Source organism: Notamacropus eugenii, chromosome 3 (assembly GCF_028372415.1).
Source record: "Notamacropus eugenii isolate mMacEug1 chromosome 3, mMacEug1.pri_v2, whole genome shotgun sequence".
Lineage (NCBI taxonomy): Eukaryota > Metazoa > Chordata > Mammalia > Diprotodontia > Macropodidae > Notamacropus > Notamacropus eugenii.
Window position 1 is genome coordinate 422,403,195 of NC_092874.1, and position 25,224 is coordinate 422,428,418.

Sequence of the window (25,224 nt, forward strand, 5' to 3'; positions counted from 1 at the left end):
AGACTGAAGGCTTAAAGCTGGCTGTAGCCATAAAAGCACAGGTCATGTACTGGATCCCAGACAAGTCAATTGACCCTGTTTGCCTCAGTTTCCTCATCTATAAAATGAACCGGAGAAGGAAATGGCAAACCACTTCAGTATCTTTGTCAAGAAACCCCCAAATGGAGGCTGAATAACAGTAATATATTTAGACCTCCTAATAATCACTGACATTCATAGAATGATTTCAGGATTGCAAAGCACTTTAGGTTTGTTATGTTATCTGAAGTGCTTGATAACCATGAGGTAAATTGTACATGTATAGTTAGCACTGTTATTCCCATTTTACATGAGATAAGTGAGGCTTTGAGAGGTAATGCGACCCACATCTCCTCATTCTGAGTCCCTCACTGGGATCCACTGTGCTAGCCTATGTCGGGGGGTGGGGAGGAGCACCCCCAGGGTAGGGGTGGAGGAGGGCTCCATGGCCAGGGTCAACAGTAGCTTGCATCAGTGCACATTTCTCCTGGATGTCTTTGCCTTGATCCAGTGAAGACTGTATTGTCATAATTGTTATCTCCACTTTCTCATTAGCCTCAAGTTATCAAAGGGATGCAAACTTAGGTAAGGTCAGAGAGGAGGGAAATGGAGATAAGATACTTGAACAGGTGTTCACACCTGCCCATCCAGCCAGTCTTGCCGATCTTGAGGCATCACTGGATGGTAGATTTACTCATCCGATCTCCTTATTTTACAAATGATTGAAACGGAGGCCCAGGAGGTTGTGTGACTTAGCTAAGGTGACACGAGTAGTAAATGCCAGTCATTGCAGGTAGTACAGCGGACTTTTGAGTCAGGAAGATCTGAGTTCAAATCCAGCTGAAAACACCTGTATGACCCTGGGCAACCCACTTAACCTCTGCCTGCCTCGGTTTCCCCATCTGTAAAAAGAAGACGATAATAACACCTACCCTCACACGTCTTGTGAGGCTCAAATGAGATCACATTTGTAAAATCACTTAGAACAGTGCTAGTACACAATTGGTGCTGGATAAATGCTGGCTGTTGTGTTTTACAGGTGTTATCAATAACCTCAGAACTATGCTTTGTGGGTTATTATCGCCGTTCTACAGGCAAGAAAATGGAGACAGAATCAGTGACATTTTCAGCTAGGTCTGTGATTTCCTTGGTGCAGGGCATCCCAGGGGAGGAAAGCCCCTCTGCCAGTGCAGCTTGGCACCTTCTCGAGCATCTGAGAATCTTAGACTTACTTGGAGGCAATAAGAGGTGAAGTGATTTCCCCAGGGTCTGATAGCCAGTTTCTGTCAGGGGTGGGCCTTACACCAGATCTACCTGATCCTGAGGCCTGCTTTTTTATCTCAATGCTTGGGTGCCTTTGCTAAACCCAGACCTGGTGACCCGAATTCTAGCCCAGTGATCTCCAGCCTTCTAAAAGGATTCACATGCGGTACGATGCTTTTTAAATAACAAGCCCTTGAGTCCATCTAAAAGGTAATTTTCATTGCTTTCTGCAGTCTTTTTAGGAATACAGCCCTAGGATGAGATCTGGAGTAAGGAAGGTTGATCTAAAGTCAATTCAGGTGCCCACAGATCCAGGTGGTAAGACCGCCTTCCCACCAGGCCCCTAAGAGTAGCCCCAGGGCATGGCTCCAGCTGTCCCAGCCAGAACACATTTGGAGATCTCTGCCCCATGGGCTCCATTTCCTGTATCCTGGGCTCTGCAGAGATTGGAGACACTGTTCTGCATCGTTTGTTAATCAGTTATTATTCAAACATGTGTTTGCACAAGTTAAGTTATCAAACAGTATCAATTGTGTATGAAAATGAATAGGTACAACTCACAGCCTTCCTTTACAGCCAAGATTTAATTGCAAGGTTAGTGGAGAGAGGCCCACACTGATTGCCTGCGTTATGCAATGTGTGTGGATTTCTAAAATATACTTTTGGGTCCGGCCTCCTCTGATCTATGTTGCCCAGATGCCTAATGAAAAAGGCGTTTTCTACTTTCTTACTCTTTATTAAAAAACAAACCAACAACATTCCCGCCTACCACCCCCCTCCCCAACTTTCTGTGGCTTGATATTTGATTCCATGCACCCATTTCCTGGAACATGAAATCTAGTGTCCCCTTGCTTTGTCCCAAATCTGGGAAGGCTTCTCTGTGACAGTAATTGTAGACTGGAACACCCTCTGAAGTCTTAGCCTGTGGAGACTAAAGGAAATGTGTACTTTCCCTTAGGGTGAATTTTAAATCAAGTTGATTTACATCAATTTAAATTACTCGCCAGGCAGACCAGTTATAAATAGTGCCTTCCTGCTCTGAAGGAACGGAAGAGCTCTTCAAGTCCTTGGTCCTCTTTGTCGGTCTGTGAGATGGATCCCTGTGAAATGGACAGTTCTTGCCTCTGAACATCTATGTAGCAGCCATGTTTGAGATAACCTTAATATAGCACCTCTGAGTGGGAAAGGATCTCAGCAGCCCATCTAGGACGAGCCGCTGCTCAGTGGGGGGAATGCTTTCTCACATCCCAACAGGTGCTCAGCCAGCCTCTGCTTGGCCCCTTTCAGCGATGGGCTGGGTCCAAGGCAGTTCTTTCTTTTTCATAACTCAAATGCAGTTTCCATTTTTAGAAAGTCGACAAGACGCATTTGGAGGTTGTGACTTATTTTGGTGTTTTATGCCTTCTTCAGATTACTGAGGCATGATAGGGTTATGTTTAACTAAGCTGATAGAAGTAGGTACTTGTCAATTGGTTTCCAGCTCTCAACTGTTTAGTCTGATCTTTGATACAGAGGGAAGGGGATAGGGGAGGAGAGGAAGGTATTTTTGCTGGGTTATGTCGTGAGAATAGCTACCACAGCAAGAGAAAGAAGCTTAATTTTTCAAAAAAGTAAAGCAATGTGCTTACTTTTTGATTACAAGAAATATATACTATTTTTAGAAAAAAAATCTTGAATTTTCCCATAAATATGAAATGAGTTTGTAAATGCAAAAATTGGACTTTTCAGTCCGATTGATAGAATTAAAAAAAAATGAATTAACTCAGTGGTTACCTTCTTCTGGTTTATTCAAAGATTACAAAAAAATATATTTTCTGGCTTTTTAAATCTCAAATGATTTGTTATTTTAGGATACTGAATTAGTCCAAACAAAGAACACTTCCTTGTTACATATATAGAAGATATGTCTTTTAGGGACTAGATCACTATTTCAGTAGCTTCTGATGAATCTAAATGCTTAAAAAGAGTCACTAAGCTTACCAGGGTTATTTTCTTTTACATAAGCAAATTCTTCCTCCCCTCCCCCTCCCCTCCCCTCCCCATCCCCTCCCCTCCCCTCCCCTCCCCTCCATTTCTTTCCCTCTCCTCTCCTCACTAGCTGCCAGTATCACAGCCAGCTCTTCTTTGGTAGTTAAGGCTATGGGCTGGTATTGATTAGTATGAATATTCCACGAAAATAAGCTACAGATAATGTGTGTCCTGTTGTGATTCTCTTAATAACACTGATGTATAAAAAAGACCTCTTCTTCCTTCTCCTCCTCCTGCTCCTAATACCGCCACCACCCACAACCACAGCTGCAACATCTGCTCACATTTATATACCACTCTTTATGCTTTACAAAGCACTTTCCTCACATAACCTTGAGAGGTATGTAGTCGAGGTATTTCTGTCCTCATTTATGAGATTCTCAGGCAACCCAGAAAAGACATCCTTCCTTGGGAGTCACACAGATATAGTCAGGATACCCACTTTTGAAAAGGACTACCTCCAAGTGGCTGCTGTCAGAAGTCAGAAAAGAGAAGTGGCTGAGGAGAGGACAGCTGCCGTGGCTGAGTCCATCCCTCCTTGGGCTACAACTTGCCTGGACTGTGCTGGTTTGATTAAGGCTCTTTCCTCCCACCTTCTTTTTTCCAGACCTGTTCAACAAAATGGACGGAAAATGGAAAGTTTCCGTTCAATTGACACTGATTTTGGACCAACCGAATTTTAGCTTCCAATGCAAATCAGCAAAAGTCGACATCTTAAAGATAGCAAATAGTGGAGGGAAGTATGGCTTTGTAGTTAGAGGACCTAGGTTCAGACTTTTGGGGCCTTCCCCTGGTAGATCCACCCTACTGAACCTGTTTTCTCCAAAGTCACCAGTGACCTCCTGGACATCAGATTCATTGGTCTTTTTTTCCTTGTCCTCCTTTCTCAAATATTTCCTACTGTTAACTCCATCCTTTTTTGAATTTTTCCTTCTCTTGGTTTCTGTCATGCAGTTCTCTTTCCTGGTTCTCTTCCCCATTTAAATTCAATTCAACTAATATTCATTAATTCATCTAAAAATACATTTTTATTGATATCTTTTCTTTTTATATCACTTACATTTCCTACTGTATTTCTCCTTCCTCTTTTCAGAGACTTATAAAGAGTAAAAAAAAAAAAGAAAACTGCAAGACTAACCAATGTTATGAAATGATCTGATACTATATAGAATATTTCACACTCATGATCCTCCACCTCTGCAAAGAAGCAAAGGAAAGGGAAGTGTCTTTGAAAATATATCTCTTCTTTGGACCAGAACTTGCTTGTTTAGATTTCATAGCATTCAGTTTGGATTATTTTTCACCAAACGCATTTATTAAGCCCCTGCTATGTGTCAGGTATTGTGCTAAGTACAAAGACGAAAGATTCCCTGCCAATAAGCAACATTGTCTCTTCTAAAATTGACTGTTCTTTTGCAGTCTTCTTCCCTGGTTGCTTTTCTTTCCCCCAAACGTGTCATGCCTTCTTACCTTAACACATGGACTCAGTTCTCCTCTCTCCTCTCTCCTCTCTGTATTATCTGCTGTGGACATCTTCATTCCTGTGGCTTCAGACATGACATTTTTGCATATGACCATGTCACTCATCTGCTCATGAAGCTTCCATGACTCTCAAGTACTTCCAGTATCAATTTAACTCCTTGTTTGGACATTTAAAGCTGTTCACAGTTTGACTTCAACCTGTCTCCGTGGATTTTACATGACTACCTCTTTCACACTCAGTGTTCCACCCATGTGACATCCAGTCTCCTCCTCTCTGCTTTTGCCCAGGCTGTTGTATATGCCTGGAATGTACTCTCTCCTCACTTCTGTCTTTCAGAATCTCTAGCTTCCATTCTCATCTTGTGTTGTGTCCTACAGGACACCTTTCCTGATCCCCTCCTGTCCCTAGTCATTAGTCTCCTCTCCCAAATTCATTTGTCCACATTTTATAGGGGCTTCTCTGTGTGCATGTTGTTTTCCTCTAATAGAATGGAAACTTTTTAGAGGTAGGGACTGGACTATTTTGTTTCTGACTTTGTAGCGACTTAGACTTGAATTTATTATTTAATTTACTTAACACATTTAATTCATTATTTATTTATTTAGTTTATTATTAGCCTATAATAAATGCTTATTGAGTGAGTCTCCCTTCTGAGCTGTGCTCTTTCTCTATCATATTTCTTAATACCTTTTGAATCTCTTCACCTGGATGTCCTCCCATCACCTGAAGATCAGCTTGTTCAAACCTAAATACATTTTGCTCCAAAATCTCCTGTTCATTTAAATGAACCTATATTCTTACCAGAACTCAGGCTCATAATCTTGGAGTCCTCTGTCCTGTGCCCTTTTCTTGATCTTTAGATACTCTCTCACTGACTTCATCAATCCCTATTAGTTCAGTTTTTATCTATATAGGTGAGCCTTAGATTTGGTTTCTCTTTTGCATTCCAGTCCTGGATTACCAACTGCCAATTGGACATTTCCAGTGGCCATATCAAAGTCAGCCCCCAAGTTTATCTTGTACCTGCTTTTGTGTACTGTCTGGATCGATATACGTCCATATTGTCTGCTGCATTAGAAGTGAGCCCCTTGAGAACAAGGATTGTTTCACTATTGTCTTTGGAGCCTCAGGGCTTTGTACAGTGTCTGACACACAATTCTTATTGATAGATGGGTGGTTTAAAATAATGACATATATCTCCCCTGAAGCCTCCACCCTTTCCCCAAGTTTCTAAATTTCTGTTGAAGGTACCACCATCCTTCTAGCCACTCAAGTTCTCTCTCAACCCCTCTTTTCACTTCTCTATCTCCACTGATCCTTTAGGAGATCTCATCAATTATTATGCAGAAAACTCCTAAATCTATAATCTTTCTCTGGAGCTCTAGTCCAACTTCACCAACTGCTTGGACATCAACATATCTCATATCTTGTAGGTTCAACATGTCTGAAATACATCTCTTTCTCTGTCTCTCTCTCTCCCCCTCCCCCTCCGTCCCTCTCCCTCCCTCCCTCCCCCTCTCCCTTTCCCTCCCTCTCCCTCTCCCTCCCTCTCCCTCTCCCTCCCTCTCTCCCTCTCCATTCCTCTCCCTCTCTCTCCCTCTCCTTCCCTCTCCCTCCCTCTCCCTCTCCCTCCCTCTCCCTCCCTCTCCCTCTCCCTCTCCCTCTCCCTCCCTCTCTCCCTCCCTCTCTCCCTGACTATCTAACCCACTCCTTTTCTATAATTCCCTATTTCTTTTGAAAGCAGCATAACCCTTCCAGTTAATCAGGTTCGCCAAGTCAGTCATCCTTTATCCCCCACTTTCCTCACAATCCAATCAGTTGTCAAGTCTTATTTATTCCTCCCATACCACACTTCTTGAATCCATCCTTTTGGATGGCTTATCACCTTCCTTGGGCTCTTGGAATAGTTTTCTAATTTTTCTCTCTGCTTTCCTTATCCTTCATATATTGACGAAAAGTGATTTTCCTTTTTAAAAAATCTTAAAATTTTTATTTTCTCTTCTCTTGCCCCCGCCCCACCACCTGTATTGAACAAGAACAAAAAAAAATCCACGTAAGTGCTATGCATGGCCAAGTGAAGCCAGCCGTTCTCCTCATCTCCACCTCCTGGCTTCCCTCAAGCCTCCGCCAGAGTCCCATTTTTCTGCAAGCCGGCTTTCCAGATCCTCATCCCCGAATTTATCTAACTATGTCTTAGATGTACATTGTTGTTTGCTTGTTGTCTCTTCCGTTAGACTCTGAGATCCTCAAGGGTAAGACCTGTCTTTAACCGCATTCCTAGTGCTTAGCACAATGTCAGATAGGCGAGGAGAGTAGGTTAGAGGGGTAGAGAATAAGACCAGGTGATTTGGTTTGAATGCAGAAAAAATGAAAGTGAGTAGTGTGAAATAATTCTGAAAAGAGAGAATGAAGCCAGATTATGTAGAGCCTTGAAGGTCAGGGTAAGATGTTTGTATTTCAAAGGTCAGGCCAGGTCACCGTTAAAAGTTTTGGGACAGAGGAATAACATGATGAGACCTGTGTGTTCGAATACTTATAGCAGCAAAAGCACAAACCTGATCAGAAACCTAAGTCAGTCAATAATCACTAAGATTTACTAGATGCTGACATTGTGCTGTGTCCGATGTTTGGAATGGGCTCCCTCCATCTTCCCATCTGCTGATATCCTCCCCTTCTTTCAAGACTCAGCTTAGGTGCTACCCTCTACGTGAAGCCCTCTCTGAGGCATTCTGGCTAGACATGAGAGATGTCGAGATTTTGTTTTCTTGCACTATGCCTGGAATGGAACCACAAATCCCTGAACCTTGGATTCTATAACGGCCACTACAAAAGATGAAGTAATTGAGTCAGAGGAGGCAAAGGCTTGCCTCAGAAGTAGAAATTTGCCTGAGCATACAGGTTCCATGTAGCCTCACCAGTAGCCATCTTTCAAATGACTTTTCCATATCTACTTTATTACTGATGTTAGGATTAAGGTAGGGAGTTGTGTTTCTGTGTGTTCCAGGAGGCAAACTCCTCCTCCCCTCTCCATTTTTCTCCATCACTCAATTCTCTAAGCTTTTTTTATATCTTAGAAAACAAGACAGACTCCATAATGAGCCCATTTCCTATAAACCCTGCTTTTAAAATTGGTTCCTTAAGGGAATTTACAGTAGAGCTAATTCATGTTGTCCACTAGCCCCAGAGTCACCTGTGACCAGGGCCCACATAAAACGGCACAACAGCTGCACTGCCAGCCAGCAGCGGGTATGGAGTTACAGACCCAAGTACTCCCAGAGAGGAGACCTGATCCTCTGCCGCTGGTGTCATCCTCTAATGGTTATCCTAAATCGGATAGGAGATAATGAGTCCTTTACCTTTGCTGGCCAAACTTTTCTCTTCTAACCTGGATGGTTGTTTGTGATTCCCAAACGCATTGATCTCCCTATATGATGTTGGTGGAATGTTTCATTCCTGATAGCTGATATCCAGCAGAGAGAGAGAGAGAGAGAGAGAGAGAGAGAGAGAGAGAGAGAGAGAGAGAGAGAGAGAGAGAGAGAGAGAGAGAGAGAGTGTGTGTGATGGGCACATCCTCCAAATTTTAGGAACCCAAAGAATAGTCACACCATAATTTCGAACTTGTTCTGCTTACAGCCGAGCGAATGCAAGTAGGAACGCTGTATGGGAACTGGAAAGAGGCACCTTTCATCTCAGTGTAAAGAAAAACTTCTAATTAGACGTGTCCAGGAGGGGAATGGGCTGCCTTAAGCGGTGCCTTTCTCCTCACTACAGGGCTTTAATAATGGTAAGACTGATACAACTAGCATTTAGAGAGTCCTTTAAGATTTCCACAGCACTTTGCAAATATCCCATCTTATCCTTACAACAACCCTGAGAGGTAGATGCTATCGTCAACCCATTTTACGTATGAGGAAACTGAGGCAGGCTGAGCTAAAGCGACTTGTGTCTAAGGCAGTATTTGAAGTAAGGTCTTCCTGACTCCAAGCCTGGTGCTCTACCCACTGTGGTACCTGGCTGGCTAGAGCAAGCTGGATAACTCCTTCCTGAGGATATCATAGGAGGGATTCTTGTTCAGATTAGAGTTGGCTTGGGGTCACTGAGATCCATTCCAACTCTAAGCTGTTTGTGATTCTGTGAATACCTGTTCTTTCCAGAGACTTTCTGAGTTGTTCTTCACACTTGGTTTGGGGCCTCTTCTGGGAAGTCTTTGTTCAGAGAATTTGTCTAATCGTTAATGTCTTCACATCCCAGCCTGGCTCATCCTTCTGGGTGGCTGTCACAGAGCCCTGAAGGGTGGTGGAGGGAGAAGCTGGGAAGGCTTCCTTCTCTGCGGGATTATAATGTGTGTGCTGAGTAGCCAGGGCAGAGTGATGGAACCCCAAGACAGTGAGGGAGGAGGGGGCCCCCAGCCAGATTGAACAGACACCAGCTCAGATTGTTATCGCTCCCAATTTTGAATATCTCCAGGGGAAGAGATCAGATGAATGTTCTCTGTTAATATTTTTACTGTCAGAATTTCTCTTGTTTTTCCTGTACAGTTGCTTATCATCTTCTATGTAATAACTCTCAGAATTCTGAAAGCAATTATTACATCACCCCTCAGCCTGCTGTTCTCTCAGCTTAATTATTGTAATTCTTTGAACTTTTCAAGTCCTTTGGGGACCATGAACTCCCTATTCTGATTTCTAGCTCTCGGAGACATCCTTTTCAGTGTTCTGTAATGAATAAATCAGTCAATCAGCAAATGTTTATTAAGCACCTACTGTGTGTCAAGCATGGTGCTAGGAACTGGTTTAGCGTTTTTGCTGAGAAAGGGATGTTATTTTGGATTTTTCTAGAATCTCCTCACCTTACAGCTTTACATGAGAAAGTAACTGGCAAACTGCAGAAGACTATATAAATGTGAGCTGGTCATGTTTTCATAAAAGCCTGGCTAGTAGCAGGGTGTGTATGAATGGAAAGGTTGTCTTTAGTTCCCACAGTCTGCACATCCCAGGATCAAATCCTTAGTGGAAGTTTTTTTTTTTCCTTTTCAAAATAATGTTCAGCCAACTTCTCAGATCTGAAATTTAGGGCTTACACTGTCATGACCTAATGAAAGATTTCCGTGCATTCATATGGGGTTTAGAGAATTCATTTTTCTGTGCCTAATAAGGATATCTCCTATCTGCTCTCTGACTCTTTAAAATTCATTTTACTCTGTGAGGTTAGAGTCAGAACAGTCCATTTGCTTGTGGACCACTAAAGGCACTGGAAACTTCTGCACAAACAACCATTGCCCATCATGTATTCTATAGATCTTGTTTTCCAGATAGAAAGTAGCACCAAAGGATGTTTCTTATGCTCCAGTGAAATCCCATGGGAAGTATTAGCTTTGACTCTGTGGTCTCATTCCCATAGAATGTCCTCTCATTCCTTGCTGGAGGACAGGAGGCTTGAAAGAACACTCTCTCTGAAGGCAGGTGACCTAGTTCTCAGCTCGCCTCTAATGAAGTACTACCTCTAGGACCCTGGACTCCATGGTCCCGAGTTTCCTCAGCTGTAGAATGTCAGAGTTTGACTAGATCAGAGGTGTCAGACACCCAGCAACACTTCCAAGTAGAGCCAGAACCAGATTAAAATGTAATTAGGAAATGGTTAACAAAATAAATAAAAATACAATGGAGCATAACTAGTGTGAGTACGGCATTTCAGGGATCCTTCTGTATGGTTGAGCAGCCCCTGTTTCTGTTTGAGTTTGGTACCAGTGGGCTAGAAGATCCCCTTATTATTGCTTATCATGAATGTTGGAGCAGCTGTATATGTCTTTTGGGGAACCAGGAGGCTGGGAGGTGGGGTACACTGAGGACTTGGGGGGCCAGGAGTTACTTCCTGGGGATTTTCAGGGGCTTTGGATTGCTCTCCTAGGGGCTGCAGTAGTATCCTCTGCCATGTACCTATTACTGACCCTACCTCCTCTCTTCCAGTGAAAAAAAAAAGAAATTGGCATAAACATGACACAGGGCAGACGACAGATGTCAAACCTGTCCAGAATGGGAGCCAAGTGTTCATCAAAGAGCTGAGGAGCCGGACCTTCCCCAGGTGGGTACGCAGGCCAACGAGGGCAGGTGGCTATGAGCCCATATCCTTCAGTGTAGGAAGACTCTGAATTGGGATTCTGGGAAACATAGCTCTTAGCCCTTTTTAAGTGAGAAGATCATGGGGGACCAGGGGCAGTTTGCCATTGGGATGCTAGGTAATGAAATCTTCTAGTGGAGTCTGTGCATTTGGTGGCATCCAGATTAATAGACTAAAGTAATTTTTTGCCAGTTTCTTCCTTTGTGGGATGAGAGTGAGGACTAGAGGAAGTATGGTAGAATGGTGACTGGATTTGTACTCAGAAAGCCTTGGGTTCAAATCCTTCAGAAGCTTAGTAGCTATGTGAAGTCTTCTTCAGTTTTAAGTCTTATGAAGCTACAGTCCTATGCTTAAAATGTGCAGGTCTAGTATCTGGCTATAAACAGATCAGTTTAAAGAACAGTTAATTCCATTGCCAACGGAGCTGTGCGACCTTGGGTAAATCATTTAATCTCTTTGGGTTTGGATTGCCTAAGAAGTAGGACAGGCCTTTGCTTTCCAAAAGGGAGGGAACCGGGCAGGATGTCATCTTGAGATCCCTTCTGTTGATAGGTGTGTGGTTCCGTGATCAAGAAAACTCGGCTGCCTCTGATAGGAAAATTGGAATCTGGATGTCTGTGGAGGGGGATGGAGATGGGTGGGCTTGTGAAAGGATGCCGCATGTGGGAAAGACAGAGGGCTATTTTTGGGAAAAATGTTAACTGCATTTAAACCCCACGTGAAGGCTCCTTCTCTCCACCCACCACTCTCCATCCCCAACATGGAAACATTTTCTGATTGAAGTTGCCAAATCAGGATTGCTTCCTTCCCAGGAATGAGAAGTTAGTCCCTCTACATCCCCTCACAATTGGGGGAATAAGCATGTCCCTCTTCTGCATGACTTGAAAGAGTTGGATGGGAAATGGGTTGGAGGTTTAGGAAGGGCCTACGGTCACTCTGGAGGGCCATGAGAGGCAATTGAATCATGAGTAAATAAAGCTGATAAAACAGAATTAGGTCTTCTTTTTCATGCCAGCCTTGGTCTGAGTGCCTGTAAGGCAGCAACGTGGGCACCCTTCCAGTCACTGGTTAGCTTTGTTTCAACTTGGTAATAATAACTGAAATTTGTATAGCGCTTTAAAATTCACAGTGAACTTAACAGACATTATTTCTTTTGAATCTTATAACAAACCTGTGAGAGAGAAGTACCGTGATATTGTTAGCTGCCAGTTTACAGATGGGGAAACTGAGGCCCAGGGAGGTTAAATGACTAGCCCAAGGTCAGAGGAGGGACACTGTCTTTTTATTCTTAGTCTGTTGTGCCTTTAAACCTATACTCTTGGGAAGAAGGACCAATATCAAACGTTGGGTCCTTGCATTTTCCTGAATCAGAGGCTAAGGAAAACTCAACGATGCCAGCATGTTTTGTCAAACTCAGGTCTTTTTTGCTCCAAGTTCCCTCACTGGTCTTTTCATTGCACCGCCAGGGCTTCTCGTACCTCCCCACTCTGCTCTCCATAGCCTGGTGCTCTCTCAGCGACAGTTCATTCATCAGATATCGCTTCAAAGATAAAAGGGCACCAGTCTTTCATGACCCTTCCTGAGCTGACTGTGGGGTCTGGCAGGCTCAGGAGGATGTAAGAAGTTACATTGGAGCTACCAGGATGGAGGACTGGAGCTGAGTTCTGAATGAATCAGTAGGCTTTTCGGGGAACCTGGCTTCTCATTCTCTTAACTGTTTGTGTCTCAGAGCTTATTCTTTTGGGAAGAAGAACCAGCAAGAAACGGCTGACCAGAGGTCAAGGAAAACTCAGTTTTGCCAACATATTTTAAAAATTAATTAATTGATTGATTTAATTTTAATTAATTTATTTTTAGTTTACAGCATTCAGTTCCATAAGCTTTGGAGTTTTACATTTTCTCCCCCTCTTTCCCCTCTGCCCTCCTCCAGATGGTGTGCAGCCTGATATAGGCTCTTCAGTCACCGACACATTTTGTGCAGGGCTGATCCTTTCCTAGGAGGCCCCACTTGGGACCTGAGAGGCTAATTACAGATATCAAGGGATATGATCATGGAATCATAGATCTAGAGTTAGAAGGGACCTTAAAATCACCAAGTATAACCACTTCATTTTATACGTGAAGAAATTGAGGCCTGCAGGGCTAAAATGAGTTGTCCAAGGTCACACAGCTATTAAATAGCAGAACCAGGCTTTGAAGGACAGAGACTCTCCAAGGTACCTCTATGTCTCATTGCTCACTCAGGAGAGAGACTCCTTAGCTACCTCTGAGCTGGGAGGGCCAGGAGTTATGTTAGATCCCTTAATACCTGCCATTCCATCAGAGTTTTAAAAGGTGCTCGGCAGTGACTGCCTAGCTGAATGCCAACACAATTCTCCTGTGGTAGTAAGGAGTGTGGCTCTGCTGCCATTAAAAATGAGAACCTGGGGAAAATTGCCCTTGATATGGCAGGTATGGACAGGGAGACCTGAAAGTGGGTGGGTGGGAATAAGGCTTCATGTGAAATGACAGTTGATCAAGGATATGAAAAGGACCCTGAAATTATGTAGCCCCACCCCTCTCATTATACAGAAAAGTAAACTTCCCTAGAGAAGGGAAATGATTTGTCCAAGGTCACTTGGCTAATACATAGCAGATCTAAGACTACAACACAGATATATTGTCTCTGAATCCAGTACTCTTTCTTTAAAAATATATTTTCAATTAATAAGCATTTATTTTCTCTTCTTCCTAACTCCCCCTTCTCTATTGGGGAAAAAAATAAAGAAAAAGTCCTTGGAATTAATAGATAGTCAAGAGAAACAACTCCCACATGGACCATGTCCAGAAATGAAAGTCTCACGCTGTATACTTAGTCCATCACCTCTCAGGAGGTAGGTGCATTCCTCGTCATTGGTCTCCGTAACTGGTCATTGCATTGATTAGGACTTTTAAGTCTTTCAGAGTGGTTTGTTTCCACAATGATCAGCATTGTTCTCCTGGTCCTCTTCACTTTGTCACCTCAGATGATCTTCCTAGGTTTCTCCACAACCATCCATTTTATTCTTACAGCACCATGGTATTCTGTTACATTCACATTCCACCATTTGTTGGGTACCACCTCCTTTTTCAGTTCTGCCACTACAAATATTTTTGTACACAGGGGTCCCATTCCTTTCTTTGATCTCTTTGGGGTTTAGACCTAGTGACAGTATTGCTGGGCCAAGGAGTGTACACAGTTTAGTAAACTTTTGGGTATAGATCCAAATTGCTTTCCAGAATGGCTGGACCAGTTCATGACTCCCCCAATAGTACATCAGTTTGCCTGTTTTCCTAAAGACCCTCCAACATTGGCCATTTTCCTTCTTTGTCAACTTTGCCAGTCTGATTGGTATGGGATGGCACCTCCAAATAGCTTTAAATGTGCATTTCTTTAGTTATTAGTGATCTGAAGCCTTTTTCTGTATAGCTCAGTGCTATTTTCATGACTGCACAATTCCAGGACTATTAGTGATTCACCAGTGCTCCTACAGGAGTTGACCCATGGAGTGAGCAATGGTTCTGTCTGACTTGCGGTCTCATCAGGAACCTGAGGTAGTTAAAACCTCTTTGTGTCTTGGAAGGTGGGGAAACTTTAGATCTCTTCTTGCCCATAGGCACATTGCCCATGTGCTCCAACGGCATGAGTGTCTTCTTTAATTTTCGTCACCGGAGAATTTCAGCCTCCTGCTATCTCCTTCTGTGGCATGGGGGAAGGTTAGCTGAGATGCTTCCTTTAGCTCTCAGGGTCTCCTACCCTCTGGTCTCCAAAGCTACCTGGGGTGGCAAGGATGTGATGCCATGAGTCTGAACCAGCTTTAATTTTAGTCCCTTTCCTATCTTTGACTAGCAAGGTTGCCTTGGTCAAGTGGCTTAAACTTCTTCAGGCCTCAGTTTCCTCATATGTAAAATCAGGTTCAGTACCACCTCTCCTGCCCATCTCACTCCTGTGTTGTCCCCCTTTAGCATGTAAGCTTCTTAAGAACATACTTTGTATTCCCAACACCCCATGCCCAGCATATGATAGGCACTTAATGAATGATTATGGATTGCTTGATTGATCTTACAGGGATGCTCTGGTGATTAAATAAGATAATTGATGGGAAAATGCTTTGTATCCTGGGAAGCTCCATGCAAAGGGATGGAGCTGTTCTATTCAAGCAGCCTTTCCGTTGTACCCTCCGGTGCCAGTAACCTATCTCAGTGCCACACCTTGCTCAGTGGAAAAATAGCAGTAATGACACGACCCCCAGAGTCCATAAGTTAATTTCCTTCCCTTTCTGTTCATGCAGTAACCGACCATTGATGAGGGCTATGATTCCTTTCTCAGTCTTTTACCTCACCTTCTCTCTTCAGTTCAGCCTTTATAGGTAGCAAATCGATAGTGGAAAGATTTGGAGGCAGAAGACCTGGCTTTCATTCCTTGGCACTGTCATGGTTACATATGTGACCTTTAGCATGTCACTTAACCTTGGTGGGCCTCAGTTTCCTCATCTGTAAAATGAAGACATTGGATTAGATCAAGGGTTTTTGGCCACTTTTTTTGTTATGTCCCCCTTGGGCAAATCTAGTGAAACCTATTCTCAGTGAAACCCTTCTCAGAATAATGTTTTTAAGTGCAAAAAACAAAACATATAATATTACAAAGGAAACTAATCATGCTGAAATACAAATATCAAAATATTAAAGTTTCCAAGTTATGGGGTACCAGGTTAAGAACCCCTTGACTGGATGATCTCTAAGTTTCTCTTCCACTCTAATTCCTGTGGATCCTTCTCTGACTCTTTAGGGGGAAACAAGCATTTATTAAACACCTGTTATGTTCCAGGTGTGGCTAAGTACTCCACAAATTTATCATTTGATATAGGGAGACTCTGCCAGGCTTGGGAAGTAGTCAGGCAACACAACTCTTTCCTGGCTCTCTTCCCTTGCTAAGTCAACTCATGCTGAGGGGAACCTCATAGCCCCTTCTCTGATCCATTTCCCCAAGAGGGAAAACGTTAGAGATACATCTGTTCCCAGGTTCCAAACCAAAAGGCAGTGTCCTGTCCCCCTATCCACTCAGTCAGCCTGATAAGAGTCTGTCTTAGAGTGTAAAGAGCGTGGGAGACAGAGTCCAAGATTCTTTTTTCACATCCCAGTATCCCCACCTATACCACTTACTATGTATGAGACCTTGGCCAGCCATGTAAATCTTTGGGCTTCACAGTTCCTCATCTGGGAAAAGGGGAGGGGGAGGTTGGACTAGATCACATGAACATTCCTACCAAATATAAATCTATGATCCCAAGAAACATGGTGGGCTGACTGTCAGGTTATTGGTGGGGTTGTGGGGAGTTCCTGCAGTGACCCATTTTTCTCCATTTAGAGGCTGTGTGGAATGAACATTGGTTCTGGAGTCAAGTCTTGGGCTCTAATCTTGTCTCTGATGCTTTTTCCTCTTGTGGCTTTCACAGGTCACTTTTTCTCTCCCTCCTCCTCTTTCTCTTTCTCCTCTTCTTCTTCCCTCTCCTTCTCCCCTTCTCTGTCTCTTCCTCTCCCTCCTTCCCTTTTGGCTTAGAGCTGGGAGCGTCTCCACTTCTAGGGAGATGGTGTCCTCCGCTGGCCCTCTGTAGTTTGGGGAATGCACAGTAGAGGGCAGGAGAGGATTAGTCACCGCTGGGCCTTTCCCAAACAAATCTGGTCCCTACGAACTAACACTGGGGTTCTCAGGAGTCCTGTCAAAGTTGGGGTGGAGAGCAGTAAGTCCCCGCTGGATTCACCTGCTTTTTTCAGTGCCTAGAACCTGGAGCTGAGCAGGGGAGCCCCAAGCCCCATCTGTTTCAGAAGCCTCTACCAGGGGTCCGGGGGCCAGGGAGGGTATTTCTCATGGTGATATTTAGCCAGTGTCCTGGCTGATGAGGGAGAAGGCATTTTCTGAATAACAGTGCTCTAGAACTGCTGTCCACCCTCATTTCCCCAGTAACTCTGTATTAGAGTAGCAAGGGTACATGGGAATCATCAAGCCTTGGATGGCCAGTGAGAAGAAGCTGGAATTGAAAGCTTAGTGACTTAAATTTAAATTCTGCTTCTTAATAGCTTTGTGACCCTGGGCAAGTCACTGCATCCCTCTGGTTTGAGCATCCTCACCTGGTCTAGGATGGTAGGCATTATGGTGGATGGTGGAGTTCCTAACTTGGGTTCTAGGACTTAAAAAATTGTTTATAGCTGTGTTGCAATATAATTGGTTATCTCTGTGATCTTAGGTCTTTTATTTAGTTACCAACGTGATTCAGATGAGTCTGTAGATTTCACCTGAGTGGCATTAATATTAATGATAATTAATTTTAGTTATATAATATATATTTGTTATATTATTAAATATAATTAATATAATAATATTAATTAGATAAATAATACAGAAGGCTTGTGTTTCTGTAACTCTTTAGGATTTGCAAATTTAAATAAAAAAGGTTTGCAAATCACTTTGATCCTCACAACAACCCTATAAAATAGGTCCTATTTTTTATTCCCATTTATAGTTGAAGAGACTGAGGTTTCCAGAGACAGAGGTTAAATGACTTGCTCAGGGCCACACAGCTAGGAAGTATCTGAAGCATGATTTTAACTCAGGTTTTCCTGGTTCCATGTCCTGATGCTCCTTCAACTCTACCACCGAGCTGCCCTAAACTTCTTTGGTCCTCAGTTTCCTCATCTGTATAGTGAGAATGCTGGAGTAGAGGATTTCTGAGATGCCTTCTGTTCTAAATCCTTTACATGAAGCTTTATTCTGTTATGGATCACAAGGGACTCTGCTGGGTCTCACAGCTAATCAGCGGCAGAGAGATGTCAGTACAGAGTGTTGGTGAGAAATCATGGTACCTAACCATGGTGATGCATTAACAGAGGAGTTCTCTGTTATTGAGAAAGCCCTCAAACACTTTGAACTTTGGACTATACAGTCAAGTCTTCAGGAAAGTGGTGTGTGATGGTGATATGGAGTTAGGAGATCTGAGTTTGAATCTGGACTCCAACACTTACTATGGAATATCGAGCCATGTGCTTAAATTTTCAGTCTCAGTTTCCTCAAAAGTAAAGTGGGAATGATAGTAGTTAACACTACCAACCTGAGAATGCTGCATACATGTAAACTGTTATTTTCTCCTCAGGGATTCCAGAGGCTTGGTGCCAAAACCTCTGCAACCGAGGACAGTCTCTGGTTTCCTGTATCATTAGGAAAGTCTCAATCTGGGAGGACTAGCTGCTCATGGTGGAGCATTTGGGAACAAGTAGGCATGTCTCTTCTAGTAAGCCTGGTATTTCCCTCTATTTCAGTGCGGATGATGTTGTCGTCAAAGTGCCCGGCAGCCAGCTGACCCTGGACTACCTAGAGGACCGTGGCTTCACAGAGCCCATCCTGGTCCCCAAGAAGGATGGCTTAGGACTGGCTGTCCCAGCCCCGACATTTTACGTTAGTGATGTTGAAAACTATGTGGGTAGGTACTGTGTTCATCAGCCTTGGGAGGTTCCTGGTTGGGCTGGGCTGCAGGGAATGCTGCCCCCGCCCCGACTTGGGTCCTGTTGGATTCGTGAAGATCCACGGGTTTGACATAGGGAAGGGAATGTTTCAGGAGGATGGGATGTGTCTGATCAACCCTTTACTCAGCACCTTCTAGGCTCTGGGTAGAAGTGCTCTGTTGTGGTGGGTAGATAGCTGGCCTCCAAGGCAGGAAGATCTGAGTTCAAGTCCTGCTCTTGACCCATACTTGTGGGCGTAGGTGAGGCGCTTGACCTCAGTGATCTGTGAGGATCTTTAAGACTATACGTTCCAGAGAAGACGGTGACCTGCATTGGTAGAGAAAAGCTCTTCTTCATGGAGTTCCCTGAAGCAATGAATTCAAAGATTCAGAGCTCGTCCTATGCTCCAGGTAGCATGGGAGGCTCTGTAGATCAAGACAGAGCTTACATTCTACTGCAGGGTCATGGTTCAGGGATAAATATCATGAACGTAAGGATACACATATATAAAACATTAGCAATATACAAAATATAAGTGATACACAATGTATCAAAAAGTAAATATACAGCAATTTTGAAGGAATGAGAGAACTAATAGCTGGAGAGGAAGGTTGTATCAGAAAATATTTTCTGTAGGAGGTTGTACTTGAGCTGAGTCTCCAAGGGAACTAGGGATTTCAAGCCGTGGTGGTGAAGAGGGAGAACATTCCAGGCACAGGGAATGCAAAGGTGTGGAGATGGGGAATGGGATGTTGTATATGGGAAAGAGCATAGGCAAGTATGGCAGCAACACAGAATGAATGAAAGGGAGGAGTGAGAAATCAGCTGGAGGAGAGGGTAGAGACAAATTGTAGCTTTCACTTTGGAAAAATTTTTTTTCACATAAGATGTAATTCATTATAGAATTCCTTATAAGTTATCCTGAGACATTTAAAATTTGATTCAATTTGACAAACTTCCTTTTACATGTAATAGTTTTTATTATGTATTTTACTGTACATTGTACAGGAAAAGAGGATTGTACATGAAACTGTGAATTTGTATTACGTATAATTTTTAAGTGACAATTTCTTACAATGGTAACAAAACTGTCCTGCTTGTTTTTGTTCTGTAGGAATTTATGTTTTCTTCCATGTATTTTTTTCTTCTATGTGTTTTTAAAATGTTTCAGGTTTTCAGTGATAAATGGTGTTTTCAGTGCTGTCCTTCCTTCCCTTCCTCCTTTTCTTGCTCTTTCCCTTTCTCCCTCCCTCCCTCCCTTCCTTCCTTCCTTCTTTCCTCTCTCATTCTCTTTCATCTCCCCAACAATTCCACACTTTTCAGGAACATAATTGCTGTATAAAGTGGCACATTCTCATATTTCTTCAATTTGCCCATTTTGAGATACCCTTATTCATAGGTTCTAGCCCAGCATAACTTTTTGACCCAAAGTACAAAGCTTTTACTTTCTCAGGAGGTGAAAGTTGAATCAGGAAGCTCTCAAAAGGTGAGGGGAGCCAGTTCACCTGGAGTGTCACGTGCCTTCCCGCTACTGCTTGTGCCAGGCAGGTGTCTGAGACTCTTAGAGCTCTGCTATCCCTGCAGGCCCCTAGGCCCTCCCAGGGCCTGTCTGGGCACCTGATCCCTAGTGTTAGAAACACTTAAAAAAATAAACAAACAGTAGAAAAAGGTGCGAGTTATTTGAAAACCCATTTCCAGTGTAAAAATCTGTCTCAGCTCATCTTTTTTATGCAGTCATTGAATCCTGTAGATGAGTGGTGTCACTCAAATAGACACGGGGTGGGGCGCTAACTGTACATTCAAGACCCTGCCAGCTGTATATTGACTTAGTGTAAAAATGTAATGTTATCTGTGATTTATTGTATATTTATTTGCTTTTCTAAATACGTCCCTATTGCATGAAGCTGCAAATGACATTTGAACTGACTCAAGCCCTGCTCAGGAGCATAGCTGCCATCTTTGTTGGACAGCTGAAGTTCCTACCCTCTAGTGCCATGGTCTCCTTTGGCCATCTGGTGAAGCCTGCCTGCCTGCCTTCCTCCCTTTCTCCCTCCCTTCTTCTCTCCCTCCCTCCCCTTCTTCCTTCCTTCCTCCTTCCTCCCTTCCTCTCTCCCTCCCTCCCTTCCTTCCTTCCTTCCTTCCTTCCTTCCTTCCTTCCTCCCTTCCTCCCTTCCTCCCTCCCTTCCTCTCTCCCTCCCTCCCTTCCTTCCTTCCTTCCTCCTTCCTCCCTTCCTCTCTCCCTTCCTTCCTTCCTTCCTTCCTTCCTTCCTTCCTTCCTTCCTTCCTTCCTTCCTACCTACCTACCTACCTACCTACCTTCTTCTCTCCCTGCTTTCCCTCCTTTCCCTTCCCCCTATTTCGTTTTTATTTACTTACTTACACATGTGTTGTTTACCCTCAGTAGAACATATGCTCCTTTGAGTGCCGTTTCATTTTTGTCTTATTTCTATGATGTCTTGTACATAGAAGGTACTTAATAAATGTATGCAGAATTGAACTGAAGTGGCATAGTAGAGGCTGGGGGGACTGAATGATGATTGATCCCGTGGTTTCCATTTTGCCCTTCACAGCTGCCATATGCTATTCCTAATGTCTTAGCGCTCTGTGCTGACAGGGAGAAACAGAGACAGAGAGAGACACATATATACAGAGACAGAGACAAAGGGATAGACAGAAAGAGAGAAGACAGAATGAAAATGTATACCTGGGGGAATAATGTCACTCCTGTGCTTGAGTTCCTGTGGTTCCCTCTTGCTTCTAAGATAAAATACAAATTTCTCTGGTATTTAAAGCCCTTCCCCATCTGACTCCACTGATTCCACGTTACTCACCCTCATGTACTCTCTGTTCCAGCTAATCTGGCTTACTTGATATTTCATTTTCTGCCTATATGCCTTTGCACAGGCAGTCTCTCATTCTTGGAACATCCTTCTAAATGAATGAATGTATGGATGTATTGATGAATAGATGGATGGATGGATTTATGGATTGATGAGTGGATGGATGGATGAAAAGGTATTTTATTAGGGACTTACTATGTGCTGAGTGCTGAGAGTACAAATACAAAAGCAAAGATTGTTTCTACCCTCTACAAGCTGATATTCTCCAACTCAGATACAGAAGTGGTGGCCAGGGAGGGGAATTTTGGTCTAGAAAATTACAGGGATGGTAAGTCGGGCCATAAGTGAGTAGACTGACACACATAAAATATTGGCAGTTGATTTGATCATAGTTCATATTCCAGAACTGTGTGTGGAGGTTTCATTTAGTTAGTGTGAAGACTGGAGGAGGTGGTTGGAGAAGAGGGGGGGAAGTGAGGCATGAATAGGTTATTTTTTTCTCCTGAAAAATGGTCTGAAGGGCAGTCACCAGTCAGGAGAATGGAGTCCGAGGGCAGAAGTTCCTCAGGGTCAGGTCTCTGGTGTGTGTGGCTGCTGTTTGTTTTTTTGTTCTCAAAGAGGACTGTAATATCAGGGAGGGGATGCCGTGACATGCAGGTGAATTGGATTTAAGTGAGGCAGGGCTGTGCAAAGTCACCAGCCTCCCTTTCTCCTCTGGAGCTGTCTGGGTCCGGTGGTGAGATATAGAGCAGGACGACTGGAGATGGCCCTCGAGGCGCTCCACCTGGGTTTATGGCAGTCAGTCCCAATTAGTCTGTTAGAGGTGGTGGGAAAGGAGACTGCTAAGGAAAGGAGGAGTGAGTGGCTTTCCTTTTGACCTCTTGTTCTAGGGAACCCCTTTAAGGCATATCTCCAGTATCTAATAACACTTAATAAACATTTACTAAGGGCCTACTGTGTGCTAGGTACTGTGCTAAGTGCTGGGGACTAAAGTGTGAGTAAAATGGAGCTTCCATTCCCAATAGGGAAGACAACCAGTACACATAAGCTGAAGGGGGGAGGGGTGGAGTGGAAAGAAGGTACCTGGTGAGGGGGCATGGTGCAGAAGACAAGGTGGGAAATGAGGAGATGGCTGACCTGGCATCCTCCTTAGGGAGAGGTACCCTCCAGTAGGATGGAGGGGCCCCAGAGATAAATTTGTTTGGAAATTATTATGCATTTATAGTTCTTATCTGGGTACATTTGGGTACATGCAAGGTTAGTTTCTTTTTTGTCTTTGTCTTTTCAGTGTCTTTCTCAGCGCTTGTCACATGGTAGGAATTCAGTAAATACTTGTGTATTGCATTCCTTTGAATTTCCTCTGACCTCTTCTCAGAGGGGAGGAATTTTAGGATCCCATCATTTTGTTGCTTGCTAGTTTTCATCATAACCCTGAACGTAGGGTAGACTCTAGACTGTGTCGAAATACAACCTGACCAAGGAGAGCCGTTCAGTGTGACCAGTTGAAAGTCAATTGTCCAGCCTTGCAAAGAGCTACTGGAACAGGGCAGTTCTCTCTGGTCAGCATGCCCTTCAGTTACTAAAGCCCTAAGCCTCTTTAGAAGGGGAGATAGCAACCTCGGTTTTTATCTTATTTTACAAAGGTGACTGAGAGTAGAATTAGAATCGAGAACCCTAGAATTCTGTCAAACAGTCACATCTCATTGCTTCTCCTTCTAATGCCCTTCTATATTGTGCACGTGTTGACCCGTATTTGTCCGTTACTAATTGGCACCATGCCCCCCATCTAAAGCAGCAGCCTGATGACAAGAATCAGGTAGATTGCAGAGTACGTTTTTCTTCAGGACTAGATGACCTCACCCATCGGTCTCATCCCCCTGTGAAGTTCCAAGATTCCCTGATCAGACCTGATGACTCTGGACTCCTGACTGCAGAGATGTGGGACTCATCAGTCTCTTGCTTGAATCCCTCAGGCCCAGAGAGGAGTGTGGATGTGACCGATGTCACCAAACAGAAAGACTGCAAGATGAAACTGAAGGAGTTTGTGGATTACTACTATAGCACCAACCGGAAACGGGTCCTCAACGTCACTAATCTGGAGTTTTCTGACACCAGGTGAGCCAGCCTTGCCCGGAGAGCCTTTGTGGAGATACAGGAAGCATCTCTGTCCCCTCTGCTGACCACAGCTCCCTCTGTTAATGAGTAACTGATTGACCCTGGATTTCAGGAAATCGTTTCCCCAGTGCTTAGAAATGGCTTAATTTCTTGTTCTTTTCTGTTACCTCAAACACCTGAGACATCTTGAGTGAGATGAGAGACTCTTGACATAGAAGACAGAGTGCTGGACTCAGTCAGGATGAGCTGCCTGGTTTCAGACACTTAACTAGCTGTGTGACCTAGGATAAGACCATTATCCTCTTTGATCGTTCATTCCTTTTCTGTAAAATGAAGTGTTGGAGTAGATGCTCTTTAAATTCTTTTCTAGCTCAGTCTATGGTCCTATGCTCTCAGTGGTCTGGAAAATTTGTCCCTCTCTTTCCTTGTCTTTTCTTTCTCAGTCAGAGACAGGCTATAAAGGAGCTCGGTACTAGAAACAGGAGAGGGAAGTTTTAAAAAGGGGCATTTTGGCTTGACCTATGGAAAAACTTCTAAGATTTAGCCCTGCCTCAGGTGGTAATGGGTTCCCTCATTGTAGACCTTCCAACAGAAACTGGATGACTTGTCTTCGACATGAATGCTTTAGAGGCAATTCCTGTTTGTGAACCTGTTGGACAATAGCCTCAGATGTTCCTTCCAATTTTGTGATTAATTATCGAGTAGGAACCTTCAGATTCTGGGGGCTGCTTCAGGTTTGGAATAGTAGCCATGGTTGACAGCTATGTTATTTTGATTTTGGGTTGTGGGCTGCTCAGTAACTCACAGAGAGATGGGTGTGACAGTCTTTGTTTCCTCCTTCTGATAAAGAAAGGCAAAATTAGAAAGTTGCCCAGATTTATCCTTGACACCATTATCTAACCTCCTCTTGCCATTCCATTGTATCATTGTAGCCCAGAAAGTTCCCAGGATCCATGCTTCCCTCTTCTGCCTAGAATTTCCCACTGTGCCCTTAGACTGATGCCCCATCTCAACTGGATTCAAGTGATTAGACTGACCCAGAAGGCAGAACTAAATTGAATTGGTAGAAGTTAGAGAGACAGATTGCTTTAAATCAATGCTTAACCCAAGGTCAATGTCTGTTGATAAGATTTCATGGATATCCATGAATTTGGATGGTTAAACAAATTATATCTTTATTTCAATATAATTGGTTTCTTTTGTGATCCTATGCATTTTAATTTTTTGCACTTAAAAATGTTATTCTGAAGGTATGTGATCTCAGAATGGTTAAGAATATTTGGTTTAAGTTGAAAGGGAGCTATGGTATGATTCCAGGTTTTGCCTGCATTTCCATGTCATGCAAAAACCACAACTAGTCTATCAACAATTATTTATCACATACCTGCTGTGTTCTCAATCCTGTGGATAAGACAGGAGCAGCAGAGGATGGGAGGCAACATGATGTTTAGGTAAGAGCTCTGATCTAAGTAGGAGACAGGAGACCCAGGTTCTACTCATGGATTGACCTGTAGCTGTTTTGTGTGACGTTGGACCTTTCTCTGACCCACAGTTTCCTCCTTTTAAAAATAAGCCAGTGGGTGGATGGCTAGGTGGCGAAGTAGATAGAACATCAAATGGACAGATGGTCAGGAGGACCTGAGTTCAAATCTGGCCTCAGATAATTTCCTTAACTGTGTGACCCTGGGTAAGTCCCTTAACCCTGACTGACTCCAAAAGAAGGAAGGAAGGAAAGAACGAAGGAAGGAAGGAAGGAAGGAAGGAAGGAAGGAAGAGAAAAAAAGAAAACAAAGAAGAAGTAACTGAGATTAGATGATCTTTAAAATCCCTTCCTTGCTGCAAGCC

General features: G+C 43.5%; 1 protein-coding gene across 1 annotated transcript in view; it reads left to right on the forward strand.

Moving 5' to 3' along the window:
- The window catches only part of PHF2 (PHD finger protein 2), a 198,340-nt gene that overhangs the window by 122,529 nt on the left and 50,587 nt on the right, over nt 1–25,224 (forward strand). The window contains exons 3-5 of the mRNA XM_072598229.1: nt 10,759–10,873; nt 18,242–18,402; nt 23,238–23,379. Coding sequence (XP_072454330.1) covers nt 10,759–10,873; nt 18,242–18,402; nt 23,238–23,379 — 418 coding nt within the window. The remainder of the gene's footprint in view (nt 1–10,758; nt 10,874–18,241; nt 18,403–23,237; nt 23,380–25,224) is intronic.